This window comes from Myodes glareolus, chromosome 27 (genome assembly GCF_982192425.1).
Source record: "Myodes glareolus chromosome 27, mMyoGla1.1, whole genome shotgun sequence".
Classification (NCBI taxonomy): domain Eukaryota; kingdom Metazoa; phylum Chordata; class Mammalia; order Rodentia; family Cricetidae; genus Myodes; species Myodes glareolus.
The window spans coordinates 30,732,770-30,748,177 of record NC_142052.1 but is presented as its reverse complement, the minus strand read 5'-3'; the positions used below and the strand labels follow the sequence as shown (position 1 = coordinate 30,748,177).

At 37.1% G+C, this 15,408-nt stretch overlaps 2 protein-coding genes across 2 annotated transcripts in view; one reads left to right on the top strand and one right to left on the bottom strand.

The window, feature by feature from the left end:
- The window catches only part of LOC148117660 (zinc finger protein 431-like), a 22,717-nt gene extending 8,645 nt beyond the window's left edge, over nt 1–14,072 (top strand). Inside the window, exons 2-4 of the mRNA XM_087902362.1 lie at nt 11,738–11,864; nt 12,058–12,118; nt 14,054–14,072. Of these exons, the coding sequence (XP_087758488.1) occupies nt 11,738–11,864; nt 12,058–12,118; nt 14,054–14,072 (207 nt within the window). The remainder of the gene's footprint in view (nt 1–11,737; nt 11,865–12,057; nt 12,119–14,053) is intronic.
- LOC148117659 (zinc finger protein 431-like) overlaps nt 7,623–15,408 on the bottom strand; it is a 143,714-nt gene continuing 135,928 nt past the window's right edge. Inside the window, exon 6 of the mRNA XM_087902261.1 lies at nt 7,623–7,830. The gene's annotated coding sequence lies outside the window, so the exon portion shown is untranslated. The remainder of the gene's footprint in view (nt 7,831–15,408) is intronic.

Here is a 15,408-nt window from a genome sequence, read left to right as displayed (position 1 = left end):
ACAGTAGTTACTTTATGAATGTGACCTGTGATAGTCTACAGGATTTCCCATCTCTGAGGCAATGGGATGGCTGCACTGGGAAGTGAGTGTGCACTGAAATGTGAGCACAGAGGACCCTGTGCTTTGGATGAGGAACAGGATGTGCTCTAGGGGAGTGGAATTGTGTACTAAAATAGACAGTGAACTAGGGAACTGTCTGCTGGGCTGGGAGGGCAGCACTGAATGACCTGTGCTGTCTGAGTCATTTGATCTCTAATCATCTTAAGGGGAGCTGCTAATATTCTGAGGCCCAGATGGATGACCCTAGCCAAGTAGGAATTCTGGGAAGGGTTAGCAATCAGGAGAACTAGTGGCAGGTTAGTGGGTTCTTTCCATGTTTCTCTTCTGACTCTGCAGTAGGAAGACCACAAGCTATACCATGTTGAGTCGAAGGTGTTCAGAGCAGGTCTGTTGAACTGTCATTTCTGCTGTGACTTGGATGGACCATGAGACAGACTGTAGTTATGTTGTTCTTGTTAGCTGGGGTCCTTCTTCTCTGAGCCTCCTTGTGTGTAGATTTACAGGTTAAAGGGAGACTCTGCAGCTCTGGAAATGGAGACTATGATGCAGGTTGTGTCACTCTCCAGGGTATCCACATGGGCACTGCTTTTGTTGTGCAGTGGGGAGTGAGATTAGAAAGCTGAAGGTCTAGATTTCAGAAGTTTTGAATATCTAATTCTAATTTCAGGTTTGTGGTATAAAGATTTTATATAGCTTGGTAACTTGTAGAAAAATGGTGGTATCAAACTTCTTACAGCAATGCATGTTTAGAAGGTTTTTTACCATGATGTTGCTGCTAACCACAATGATGTCATACAGTGAAGCTTACTTCCAGAAAACAAAAGGCATTTCTGAGGTACAGAGACTTCTCAGGTATTCATTGTGTTAGACAGGTAAATAGGGCACAATCCATATCTCCAGTCATATTCCATGTAGCAGGAAGCAAATTTTAAATTATTTTTTTGATTGTTTTGGATTGATCATCAGTGGGGCTGCATTTCCCATAAACCAAAAGAAAGCATGATGGGCAGGAGAGCCATTGAAAGAAATCTCCTCCATTTGAAAGACAGCATCTGTACCATGAGGTTTCTTTCTCTAGAAGAAATCAGTAACTTGCGGCATCAGAAATAACAGTTTAAGGATCATTTTGAAAAAAACCTTTGTGAAAATTGTAAAGTTTGTGATTATTTAATTTCTGTTCACATATTATCAAAGGCAGCTGGGTAACATTGGTCAAGTCACATTTTTCCTTACCTAAGGTTTCTTTGGTCTTTTGATTTAAACTTGACAATATTTCACTGCTTTTGTTCTTTGTTTCTCTCCAACCCTATTATTCTTTTACAAATATTGTACACATTCTTGATTGATGTGCATTTGTGGAAAGTAAAAAAGTCATATTATATGAACCTGTTTTTTCTGTTTATTGGTATAGTTACTGCGGAGAGACTCAATTTCTTTTATCTTAGATGCCTGCCTCTTTCCATTTACTGTTTCCATTTACAGTTGTTGATATCTTTGTATTTGAATCTCTGCTACTAAAGTGTTGGTATGATCAATACGTAATCCCTTTGAGCATTCTTTGTGTTTCCACTGTGATTGTAGCTTTGTATTCAGCTTTCCTGTTGTAAATTGTTGTAGAAAGTTATTGGATTCCATTCTTCTAATTGTGGAAATTTACCAGACACAAAATCTTAATTTTGATGCAACATTTCCTAAGGATAATTTCTTTACTTCTTTATTTATTTATGATTTGTTTTTTTCACTTTATCAATCTTAGATAGACTTGACCTATTGGATAGAAGATTTTATATGTCTTGGCAAGTGGCTCAGCACATATTCTTTTTGTGGATGACCTGAGTTCAGATAATTATACTAAATATGGGAAGTTTGTAAGTCTCTACTATTCTCAATCCATCAGATCTGACAGCCTCCTTTTTTGTATGTCACCTGTATACATATGCAAAACATTCTCTCTCATACACAAACATACACAAGAAATAGCAGTAACCTTGTTTTCAAAAGTGCTTGTGACTTATAATGTCGGAGCAAAGGAAGTTGCTTTACATGAACCCTGATTCTTCAAAAATGTGTTCTTTTGAAATTTCTTTTATAAAAGTTATTATTTCCTCACTGTGATGCAGATTTAGATTCAATATAAATCTATAGACTTTCCTAACTTTGTATTCAGATTATTGCTTATGCTATTTAATTTTTAATTGTGCATTTTTAAATAGTTTCTGTGATAAACAGTTTTAATTGTCTCTTATTGGTCTTAGATCTTTCATTTTCTGGCATTTCTGTGCTTTTTACTCAGTGCTTTCTTCATGCTTGATTTTTTTCTGTTGTTGGTCCTTAAATTCCAACTACCAGGATGAGTTGCCCCAAGAATCATGTCTCACACCACAGTTGATGTAAAAGCATGAGGATTTTATTAATTCTGTCATGACAGGGTCTTTTAGCATTCGAGAAGCCAGAAAGACCCTAAATAGGTGGTACCGGCTATTTTAAAGCAAAAAGCCACAGAAACAAGGGGGGTATCTGGGGGTTGTTTTTTTTTAACTATTATGATTGTCTTATTTAAAAGTACTATTACCAACAATTGGCTGGAAAGCAGTTGCCAGATCAGATGAGGTAAGAGGGAACATCTGAGGGTCATTTGCCCCTTTCCCAGGGACTGAGTCAAAACACCAGGAATGGAGTCATCACCTATGGGTTATATTGCCCCTATTAATAACTGAGTTCTATTTTGAGAACCTTCACAAAGAATCAGGAATATGATGGAAAGTTCCCAACATTTCAGTATGTGTATGCATAGCTGTTAGTTTCCCAGGGACTGGGTGGAGCACTAAGGCACTGAGGCTGAGAGGGCTCAGCTTGAAGTTCTGTACTGCTTACGTCATTGACAAGATTAATACATTGTCTTTGGTTCTCTAAAACCTTCTCAGATATTATAGTGTCTGTGTGCTAATTTGCCTCAGCTGTCAACATGACAAAGCCAAGGTTCACCTGAGGGAATATCAATTAAACATGTTTTTAGATCAGAATGTCTGATCTCTGTCTGAAAGACATTGTGTTAATTGACAATTGATGTTGGAAGATCGTCCACAGAGTTGGCAACATCTCTAATCAAGTGGTCATTGGCTGATTAAGAGAGCTAGCTGAGCATAAGACAGTGACAAAGAACAAGAGAAAACCAGGAAACAATGGTTCCAATACTTTGCGTTCAGTGATTAACTTGACTTTCAATCCTAAGCTCCCTCAATGGTGGACTCTGACTTAGGGGTAACAACCAGATAAACCTGTACATGACCAGAGTTCCTTTTGCTTAGATAATTTAATGACTGCAACAGAGATGAAAGTAGGAACAAAAATTGGTACCTCAACAGTGATTTTGTTGCTGCAATGGACTTGGAAATAGGGACTTTGGAAGAATTTTGAAGATATCGAGACTTTGGATGGCAAAAGTCAGGGAAAGCTCTACACAGAGCATAACTGACTGTTCCTGTAGGACCTGAAAGCCTGGAATGTTGACATTGCTGGCAGGCAGTGGAGGTCAAGGCCCTAGGATTTTAGTGGGCAAAATTCCCTACAGGGAAACAAGGAGTTGATCTGGCCTATCAGTCTTGAGAGATCTTTGTCTCAGGGTTTTCAGGTTAAGTCTATGGCTACTGGGGCACAGTGTGACTTCCAGTTCCTGACATATTGATGGACTCACTCAGGCAAAGGCATTCAGGCTATTTTGTGTTTCTCTTTATAATCCCTTAGTAGTCAAGAAAGCTCAGAAGCTTTAAAGGGCAACTGCTCTGAGACAGTGAACTTGTGTTCCCTGTATAACTTACAATCTTCCTGGCATCCGAGGAACTACAACTGTATTGAGCGCAGACATTGCCAGAAAGTTCTGATTCTGGTAAAAATATAAAAATTCTGATTGTTCTCAATAAGCTTTCATAGCCTCATCTAGCTTTGGACCCTCCAGCCCAAGCCTGGCCTCATTCCTTGTGGCTCTATTAGGTGATATTGGTCTGGTAAGTAAGTACAGGTGCTTTGAAGACTTTATAAAAGTATTCCTGAAGATTATTTTTGTGATCCTTTGACCCAAAATCTTTCTTAATGTTTCCATATGCCAAGAAGGTTATTAAGGCAATTAAAAAGTAATAGACTGATATCTTAGAAAAAATATAATTTCTGTTGGATAGTTATTACTGCTGACTCCTTTAGGTCTACAGTGAAAAAGAAACACATAGAAAGGAATGAAAAGAAAGGATTAGGTAATTTCAAATGACTGTCCAGTGATGAAAAAGAGGGATTTTCAAGGATTTTGCACCATTAAAGGGAAGACCCTTGTTCTGCATTGAAAACCAAGCAATATGCCTTACAGTGTAAGACTGTATCCAGGTATTCTCTTAATTTATGGAAGGCATATGCAACAAAATTCCTTATCTCAGGTCAACAGCATACAGAACCTGTAGTAAATTTTGTTCAAGCTTGGTAGAGTACTACACATGGTCTGTCCAGCAGAATTCAGTTGGGGTTCCCTAGGAAGAGACACTGAGATGGAAGAAAATTTAGATCAAGAGAAATGAAGACAGAAACATAGGTTAGACCAGGAGGACTGAAGGCCACTACCAAACAGCTCCGAGTTTATTTCTCAGAAAGCATATATACTGTTTTCAAGTAATGTTCAGTCTCTGAATCTCTTAAATGTCTCCCTACAGTTGTCATGAATTGAGAAAAGAAATCTTGAAACAATTCATCAGGTCTCGGTTCTATCTTAGACAATTCTTTGCAGTGCCGGGTAATTTATACCAAGCCTTTGTCAGCTAGAATATTAAGTTGAGTATATACTGCCATATCAAATTTCAACTGATGACCTAAGTCTTCATAATTACCTTCTTCTGCTCACATGTCAAACTAAACAGGAATTTTTTATGGTTTATTTAACTTTATTTTATGTACATTGGTGTGAAGGTGTCAGATCCCCTGCAAATGGATTTTCAGACAGTTGTGACCTGCCTCGTGGGTGCTGGGAATTGACCCTTGGTCCTCTGGAAGAGCAGTCAGTGCTCCCAACCAGTGAACCCTCTCTCCAGCCCCAGACAGGCATGTTTTGAACTTTGTTAATATTATCTCTAAGTTCACATACTCATGGAAGTAGGATTCCACAATACATACTCTCCTCCAGACAAACAATCTCTAGCCCTTTTTTTCCAGTCCACAGGAGACAAAGCTTCAACTGGTATTGCCTACAAAATTGCTTGAATAAATAAGAGTTTTTGGCCTATATTGAGAACCAGCATTTTTTAATTCTTTAAGTTGTGTAAAAGCTAAAGGTGTGTGAACTCTCAGAACATTTCCTTGAGCATCCTGATGTTCTATAACTGGAAATAAATTAGATCCTTGAATGACTTTTTTCTTGGCTCCTCTCTTAATACTTCTGTATAATTTCCTAATCGTCGAAGTCTGTTTAGAACTTGCAGGCTTCTGGACCATAGAGATTATAGGAAATTTTCTTTCTTTAATAGTATAATCCTCAGGAGAATCTAAATCTGTCTCCTCTCTGGGGGAGGCAAGGGAGTGCTCCATCTTGAGCTTCTCCATGAACTCCTTTGTGAGATCCTTCATGAGTTGTTTTTTTTTTAACCAGGAAGAAATTTGGACTGCTTCCTGTTTTTTTATTTAAAGAGTCCATCAAATTAATCAGTCCCTTATTCTCTGACTGTATTCCAATTCTCTTAGATCATTTACATGACTGTTCTTCTACATTCATAAAACTGTAGGAAATCTGAATCAGGACATTTAGAAGTCCCTTTTTGATTTCACCTCATTATCAGGAAACTATCTTAAATTTTCCCTCATCATCATAATCTGAGGTGACATCATCAGATGACTTTTAGAAGCATTTGCATTAAACAGTTCCTTCACTGAAACAGAAACTTTGTTTTACTTTTACTTCAGTTTGGGTACAATTTCTGTCTTTCAGGAAAAAGATCTAAGCTGTCAAGAATAAGTGTTGAGAGGCTGAAAATATCTTCTGAAATGTTCTCTGGACAATGTACATCATAATATTGCTGTATTTTAACTCCAATACACCCCCTAATATCTGCATTGATGGTTCCCTGTTCAAGAAACCAAGGAGAAATTCTTTCAATAAATTCCCAAAATTTATACAGTTGCTGACACAATACCTTAGCACCTATGGGTTCTTAAAATTTACCTAAATAAATGTACAAAGAGCCGTTTGCTGTTTTTTGTCTCATAATTACTTTTTACATTTATATAAAAGTTACTACTTTTTCAAGATACTTCCTTCCTTATTATACACTTACACAGCAGTTACTAAATGACTTTTTCATTCTGCATAGCTAACCTCTTTCATCTTGTATATACACTCCTGTGTTTACTTTCCTTTGTATTTACATCTAGGGCTCCCCGAGAAAACTCACTGCAAATCTCCCTTTTACTGAGTATTGAGTACACTCTTTCATCCTGATGTGTCCTTGTGTTGTTCCTCCCACCCCCTTGCACATTCCAGCATTTGGTGCAGATTTCTCTTTGATCTCTGTTAATCTAGTCTGTGTGTCATATGGTTGAACTGCGGTTCTTTTTAAAACTTCTTTAGGCACTTTATCTTTTGAAAATAAGAAAACAAACTATTTCCTTTATACATACCAATCAAAGATGCTGTTCCCTCTCCTTTAATCATTGCCTCGACATAACCTCCCACCCGCCATCTAGTTTTCAGAGAGGGTAAGGCACATTGCTTTGGGGAAATTCCACAGCCCTCCCTACTGTATCTAGCCTGAGCAAGGCATCATCCAAAGAGATTAGGTTCCCAGAAAGCCAGTACTTGCAGCACACCAACTTTGGGACTGAAAGTCTGGCAGTATGTGTAGCATTTATTATAGAGTGGAGTATGAGCCTAAGGAGGTTAGGACTGCAAACAGAAAAGAGGGGTGAACTTGGGGAAAGTGCTGAGGGTGTAGGAAAGATTTGGGAAGGTCTGTGAGCTGGTGGCCTACATGGAATTCTGGCAGGTTTTTTGTTCATTGAACCAGGGGTCTCCACCCAATTTGGAAGCTACAATACAGACAAGATGAAGGAAGTGGGTTTTTGGTTCCATATTGAGGGTTTTTGAAAGCATGGCGGAAGTCTATGTGAATTTTTGATGGTTGCTATTGGCCTCTCATCCAGCATGTGGTCTTTTCTTCAGTTTACCTACTTGTTCTTCTTGTGGTGTGTCCCGTACTTGAGCAGAGGCTTTCCACCCAATGCGTAAGTTGTGATAATTGTAGGGTTGGTTGGGAATTGTGTCTTGGAATGTAGTGAGAGTATTACTTTCATAGACTTGTGGACTGCCTACCTAGTCTTCTGACTGGAATGATGTGCACATGAACAAGGATTTTCTGCTTGAATTTGAAGCTGAAGCACAATTATATTCCTTTTTCTGAATGGGAGTTTATCCTATGGCATTGTATGTTGGAAATCCTTAATTTGTTTCTTGGAATTTCAAGATGTGTCAGACAAGAGGTTGGCTTGAATGCCAGAAGAGTTTTGAGATATTTGTGCTATATGGGATATTACAGATTATGAAGATCAAAAAACTCAGACTAAATGCATTTTCCATTTGTTATTTTCTATTTCAGTTATTCTTCTCTCATACAATACATGTTGACTGCAGGTTCCACTTCCTTCCCTCCTTGCTTTTTCCCATTCCTCATTCCTCCAGGTCCATTGCTCCTCTTTCATCTGTCACAAAATAGAAGGCCTCCAAGGGATATCAAAAAACCCTTCCTAAAAAGGATCAAGAAAACTAGGTAAAATTTCTCATTAAAACTGGACAAAGCAAATGAATAGCAATGAAGAGGTCACAAAAATTGGAAAGAGTAAGAGATACCAAGAGTTCTACATTTTTTAAAAATTTATTATGATTTATTTAACTTTATTTTATGTGTATTGGTGTGAAGTTGTCAGATCCCCAAGAACAGGAGTTACAGACAGTTGTGAGCTGCTATGTGTTTGCTGGGAATTAAACTCAGGACCTCTGGAAGAGCAGTCAGGGCTCTTAACTGCTGAGCCATCTCTCCAGCCCAAGAGTTCTACATTTAGTAATCACACAAACACCCCAAGCTAACAACCAAAGCGTGCATGCACAGGGCATATACAGAGCTGTTCATGTTCCATGACTGGGTCTTCATTCTGTCTGAGACACTATGAGACTTGTTTTGCTGATTCTGTAGGTTTGGTTTTCCTGGGTTCCTCAACCCCTCCAGATCCTACATTTTTTACCCCTTCTTTCCACAGTATTCCAAGAACTCAAGCTAATGTTTGGGTAGGGATCTCTGTCTGTGCAACAATCAGCTGTTGAAAAAATTCTCTCTGGTAATATTTGTGCTGGGAATCAATCTGTGATTTTTAGATATAATGCATTTCATTTCTTTTTTCTTGTTTAGTTGTATTTAGTTCTACCCTAATTCTGGAAGCCATCAAGTTCTGGTTCCTGGCCATCCTGGGAGTATCAGACATTGGCTTCCTCTTACAGTTTGGATTAAAATTTAGACCAGTCATAGGTTGCTCACTTCACAAACTCTGAGGTACCTTTTCCCCAGTGTATCTTGCTAGCAGAACAAGTGTAGTTCTAAATTTAGTGACTGACTTTGTGTCCCAAACCTACCACTGGAAGCCTCATGTATTTACAGAAGATGGCTGGCTCAGCCTCTGTATTCCTCACTATTAGGAATATTCAATAGTGTCTTTCTTGTAGTTCTGAAAGTTTTCAGTGTACTGTTTCCACATCTCGTGCAAACAGCTCCTTCATTCCTGTCATCTCTCCTATTCTTTATCTCTGTCCCTTGCTTACTTGATTTCTCCTGTTCCCATCTCCACCTGCCTCCAGTGCACCCACAAAATCTATTCTATTATGTCTTCCCAGAATTCCATGCATGTCCCCTAGATCTGTTCTTGTTACTTAGCCTTTCTGCATGTATGGATTGTGCTGTGATTGACTGTGATTACTATGGTTGTACTTTACTTAACTGCTAATATCCACTTATAACTGACTATACGGTGTTGGTTTATGTGCTTCTGGTTTGCCTCTCAGGGCAATAAAATACTCGTGCAAAAAGACAGAAACCAAATAATTCAAATATGGTGAGGTACACCTGTAAACGGAATACTCAGTAGAGGAATCTATAATAGATGAGACACATTGAAAAATATGTTCAGTATCATTAGCGATTAGGAGATTTCATCATAAACCTAACAGAAAGGATGTGTTCAACAACACAAGTGACAGCTAATGCTCCAATAATGTGGAGCCAGGGGACTCATGCTCTTGCAGTGCAAACTTGTCCAGCCACTTTGGAAATCAATATGCAATTCTCAGAATATTGGGAGTCAATCTACCGCAAGACCCAGGTATACCACTCTGTGCATATTCCCAAAGCATGCTCTTCCATCCTACCACATGGACACTTGCTCGACTCTGTTCATAATAGCCAGAAACTGCTGTGTCTGTGAGAGATTGTTTTGATTGATCATTGATGTAGGAAGCCCCTAAGAAGGTGGATCTGTGCTGAGATATGGTACATTCTGAGCATGAGGTAGTGACTAGGCAACAGAGAAAGGCTGTAAACTGTCTTTGCAAATGTGTTTTGCCTTCAATCTTGCACTTTTTCCTACTCTTCCTAAAATGATTGTGTGAGATTTGACACAATCAATGAAATAATCCCATTTACTGCCTGAGATGCTTTCAGTTTGAGGATTTAATCACAATAGCATAAAAGCAGGCAACACGAACAAGAAAACACAAAAGTTGATTTTGTCAGTAGAATGATGACTTTTTTGAGGTTTTTTTTGTTTTCTTTTATTTTCAGTTTTCTTCTTACTTTCCTTTCATCCCTTACTGCATCTTTATTTTTTCTCTTTTGGAATGTTAATGATATTTTGTGACACTGATGTTAGAAATAGGTAACTTGTTTTCAGGTTTGTAAGATGTTGGTGTCCACAGATCGTCTTGAGTGCCAGAGGAGCCATTTCTTATTTGGACAGTGTAGGGACCATTGTAGATGACGATCATTAAATGTCTATCCTTGAAATGACTAAATGCATTTTTTCCATTGTTGACCATGAACCAATAATGACTGGGTTCAAAATGTACTTGACTGAATGAACAACCTCCCAGAAAAGATCACGTATTTGAACAAGTTTCTCTCCTTGGTGGCTTTCTTTCAATTTCCTGTGAATCTTTAGTAGGAAAAACCTGTCTAGATGAGAGTTCTCATTGAATGTGATAAGTCTCAATACTCTCAAGTAATTTCCTGACATTTATATCTACTGTTTTATGCTTGTCATTAATTAGACAATTTCCTACTTATACTGAAATGCTTTTGCTATTGTTATAGGCTTAATCTCTACAGTCTATAGCTTACCTATATTCTATAGGTAAAAATGACATGTAGTAGAAACAGTGGCTATTAATGAGTTTGGCAACCTGCTATTTTAATTGCTTTGTTTGCTTGTCTAAGTAGCCCTTACTGTGTGGCTCCAAATTCATGAAAGTAAAGGGGGGCATGATTTCTGGTTCTATCCATTTTTATATTATTGGGTGATAGCCCTGGAATATAGGTTTTTTAAATGTCAGGAATATGCTGCTGTGCTGAACTTCATGTGTATCTTGAATTTTAAAATTTGACAGAGGGTATCACTCTGATTCCCGGATGTCATGTCTTTATGACATTAATATGGCCTGAGCATTCTGAGTCAGTTAATTGCAAGTACATGAACTTCGTCTGACTTGTTAGGCTTGATTTGATTTTTTTTATAATCAATATGACTATTTTGTTTGTCTACATGGATATTCATTACATGGGTTCCTGGTCATCAAGGTGATCAAATGATCTCAGAATTCCTGATCATGGAACAATGGAAAGTTGTGATCTCCATGTAAGTACTGAAAAATGTACCCACCTCCATTCAAGACAAGGAAGAACTCTGAATTACTCTGCCCTCTCTTCAGCCCTGTGTTGGTTATTAATGACCAACATTTATATTTCTAGTGTTTTCATCTGTCCATTTTAATGGCTTTATACACGAAGTTGCTTTGTACAAACTGTTATTGGGATTACAGTTTAAATTATGGCACTTCAGATGTCTGGAAGATGAATACAGAACTGGAGTGAATGCAGAATTATTTGTAAGAACTTCAATAAAAGTCTTTCAGGTCTTTCTATCCCATTTGTTTTTTTCACTGATTTTTGCAATGGAGACAGTGTCTTAATGTGTACTTCCTCCTGTCCTGGACCTGACTGCATAGACTTGACTGGCATTCAACTTAAATACAAATATACCCACCTCTGTTTTCTGAGTGTTGTAGTTAAAAACACAATACACCCGGTGTGTCCATATTACTTTTTTGTGTCATCTGTAACTCTTCTTACAATTTTCTCATGCATACTATATACTGTTGATCTTTTTTGTTGTCTCTTCCTCTCAATAGACATTGCTCTTATGAGGTGGTATCCCATATAAAGAGTACAGAAATGACAGAGTTGACTCTGTTTTTCAATTTCCTTCAAAAGTGACTGTCTATTTCATGGAATAAGAGTAAGGAATACCAGAATAATATGTCTATACTCTGAAAGAAGTATGCATTTCCAACTTTGTAATGCTTTCAATTTTACACATGTGTTGTATATTTTAGAAGGCAGTGACCCATGATGATGTGTATATCAACTTTACTAAGGAAGAGTGGGATTTGCTGAATCCTTCCCAGAAGAATCTCTATAAAGATGTAATGCTGGAGACCTACAGGAACCTCATTTCTATAGGTAAAAATGAATTTCCTTCATGTTTACAAATATGGACACAACTTTTCCTTGGTTAAGGATGTTGTTCTACAATTTGATAGAAAGAAGAATGAGGTGAATAAAGCAGTCATAGTTCTTTGGTGCACTTAAGATAATAAGCTAAATGTTGCACATTGTTAAATAATATGACATATATTCTGGTCCTGTATTTTAGGATACATTTGGGAAGACCATAACACTGAAGAACATTGGCAATGTTCTAGAAGACATGGAAGGTAATTTTCATGTGCAGGTTGACAACAATGTGTCCCTGATGAGATTGCCCTTTATTCTTGAACTTTTAAATAAAACCAGCAATGCAAATAAACACAGCTTTAAGTACATAGATGGTTATTAAATCCTCACAAATCCATACACCTCAATTTCATGTATGTGAATTTTTCATCCTTTTCTATGTTTATATAAGCTTATGAGCATAGGGATTTGGAAAGATTTAACATACATCTCCTTGAGAACAAAAAGAAGATATGCAGTAGTTCCCATGTAGAGTATACATGTTGAATTTGATTCAAGTATACAATTCTGATGGCTTTCTACTATCGTTATTAATATGTAAACTTTACAAAAATGCCCCATGAGTTTTAGGTTTGCACAAATACTTCTAAATGTCTTAGTTCATTAGCAAATATATATGATTCACAGTATAGTAAAATTTATGAATGTAGTAAAGTTGGTAAATCTCTCAGTGTATTCAGTTGTCTTCAAAAATGTGAATAATAACATATAAATTATTATTGTAGATGTGAAAAGGTAAACTATGAAACAAAGGAATTTATCATTATACTTATTTTCTTAGATGAAGCCTAACCCCTAATTATAAAGCAAACATGATTGTAAACAGTGTTATGAAACCTTAATACTTAAATCCTTTTAGAATTGGATCAAGTTATAAAATTAATTTATACAGATACATGGTTCAACAGTGTCTTGAATATGGTAAAGCTTTTAAGTGTGCCAATTATCCTTGCAGGATTGAAAGAAATCAAAATGCTGAGAAGAAACTTTCAGTGTATACTGACTGTGTTAAAGCCTTGTCTTATGACACTCGCCTTTTATGGAATGAAAAAACACATACTGGAAAAAAATGCTCTAAAAGTAACCAGTGTGGTAAAGCCTTTGCTTATCACAGTCATATTCAAGTGCTTAAGAGAAAACACACTGGAATGAAACCCAATGAATACAGTCAAGATGATAAAGACTTTGTTCTTAATGAAACTCATAAAAGTCATAAAAGAATACATACTGCAGAGAAACCCTATGAATATAATCAGTGTGGTAATGCCTATTCATGTCAAACTAATCTTCAAAAGCATAAAAGAACACATACTGGAGAGAAACCTTATGAATGTAATCAGTGTGGTAAGGCCTTTGCTGCAAACCGTGCTCTTCAAAATCATAAAAGAACACATACTGGAGAGAAACCCTATGAATGTAATCAGTGTGGTAAAGTCTTTGCCCAGCACAGTAATCTTCAAAAGCATAAAAGAACACATACTGGAGAGAAACCCTATGAATGTAATCAGTGTGATAAAGCCTTTGCAGATCACAGTAATCTTCAAAATCATAAAAGAACACATACTGGAGAGAAACCCTATGAATGTAATCAATGTGGTAAGGCCTTTGCTGCTCACAGTACTCTGAAAAGCCATAAAAGAACACATACTGGAGAGAAACCCTATGAATGTAATCAACGTGGTAAGGCCTTTGCAGCTCACAGTAATCTGAAAAGTCATAAAAGAACACATACTAGAGAGAAACCCTATGAATGTAATCAGTGTTGTAAGGCCTTTGCATGTCACAGTGATCTTCAAAAGCATAAAAGAACACATACTGGAGAGAAACCCTTTGAATGTAATCAATGTGGTAAGGCCTTTGCCCATCACAGTAATCTTCAAACTCATAAAAGAACACACACTGGAGAGAAACCTTTCGAGTGTAATCACTGTGGTAAGGCCTTTGCCCAGCACAGTAGTCTTCAAAAGCATAAAAGAACACATACTGGATAGAAACCCTATAAATGTAATCATTGTGACCTTTACATGTCACAGTGCTTCTCAAAAGCATAAAAGAACACATACTGCAGAGAAATCCTATGAATGTAATCAGTGTTGTAACGTCTTTGTGTATCAAAATAGTCTTCAATTGCATAGAAGAACACATTCTGGATAGAAACACCATGAATGTAATCAGTGTGATAAGGCCGTTTCAAGTTCCAGTCATCTTCAATTGCATAAAAAACACATTCTAGAGAGAAACCCTATGATTGTGATCATTTTGGTAAGGGCTTTGCCAAACACAATCATCTTCAAATGTACAAAAGATCACAGAGTAGAGAGAACCCCTATGAATGTAGTCAGTGTGGTTAGATCTTTGGAGACCACAATACTCTTCATGGTAATGAAAGAACACACAGTGTAGGGAAACTTTAGGAATGTATATGTGTGTGAGAAAGACTTTTCACATCTTATTCACCTACAAATGCATAAAAGAACACATACTGGAGAGATAATGGTAAATGGAATCTGTGGTAAATCCTTTGTCACAATCATCTGCAAATACATAAAATAAACCATCTTGCAGAAAAACTCTGTGAACTTAATGTGTGTATTTTGCAAAACCATGAGAAAAATCATACTATAGTAAAACTCTATAAGTGAATTTAGTGGTTTAATGTTTTGTATTCATCTAAGAGTAAGACTTTTGTGTGTAATCAACCTGATAAAGCTTATGCATATTACCCCAATTATTTGGGCCTGTGGAAGAAACTGAGGGCTTATTATAACTTATTTTTTAAAGATCTTAAGCCAACAGACATACAGTCAGTTAAGCAACATCAGTTATTGTGTAGAAAAAAATGGATAGCGTAAAAATCTGTTCAAGCGCTATGATATCTCTTTTTCTTTGTTTGAACCAGCAAACTAATGAACAAAACCTTCTTTTGAGCCTTATGGTTAGGGGAAAGAGCTAGTCAAAGAAACACATATCAGACCTGAAAGCAGAGCCAAAGGAAAGCACTTTTTCTCTGAATCTAGAACTGGCTAAAGAAACAATATCTCCCTGAAAACAGCCCATCATTAACAAGTGCCAGTGAAAGAAACACACTCTCAAAACACAACCAAATCAAAAAGCCCCACATTCTACCCTTTTCCAAGTTATCACAAATGTAACCAATCCCTCAGTATAAAATCCAGCCCATCTCTGATCTTGTTCATGATTCGGGATTAAAATCTCACAAATTCTCTCCTTCAAAATCTCCTTTGATATCCCCTGGTTTTAAGAATCCCTATATGAGCCATATTCAAATTCAGTATGCAGCTGCCTCATTCCACATTGGCAGGGGTATTTATGCTTTTGGTTTCTTCCCTCTCAAATAAATCTCTTGATTGGAGATTTGTGTGAAGACATTGTTTCACTGGAATGCTTCAAAAACTTGAGTTGTGCCGACATACAATTGCTACTTCCCTTTGGAAACCCTTATGAGAACTGAGCTCATCCCAGATGTGAA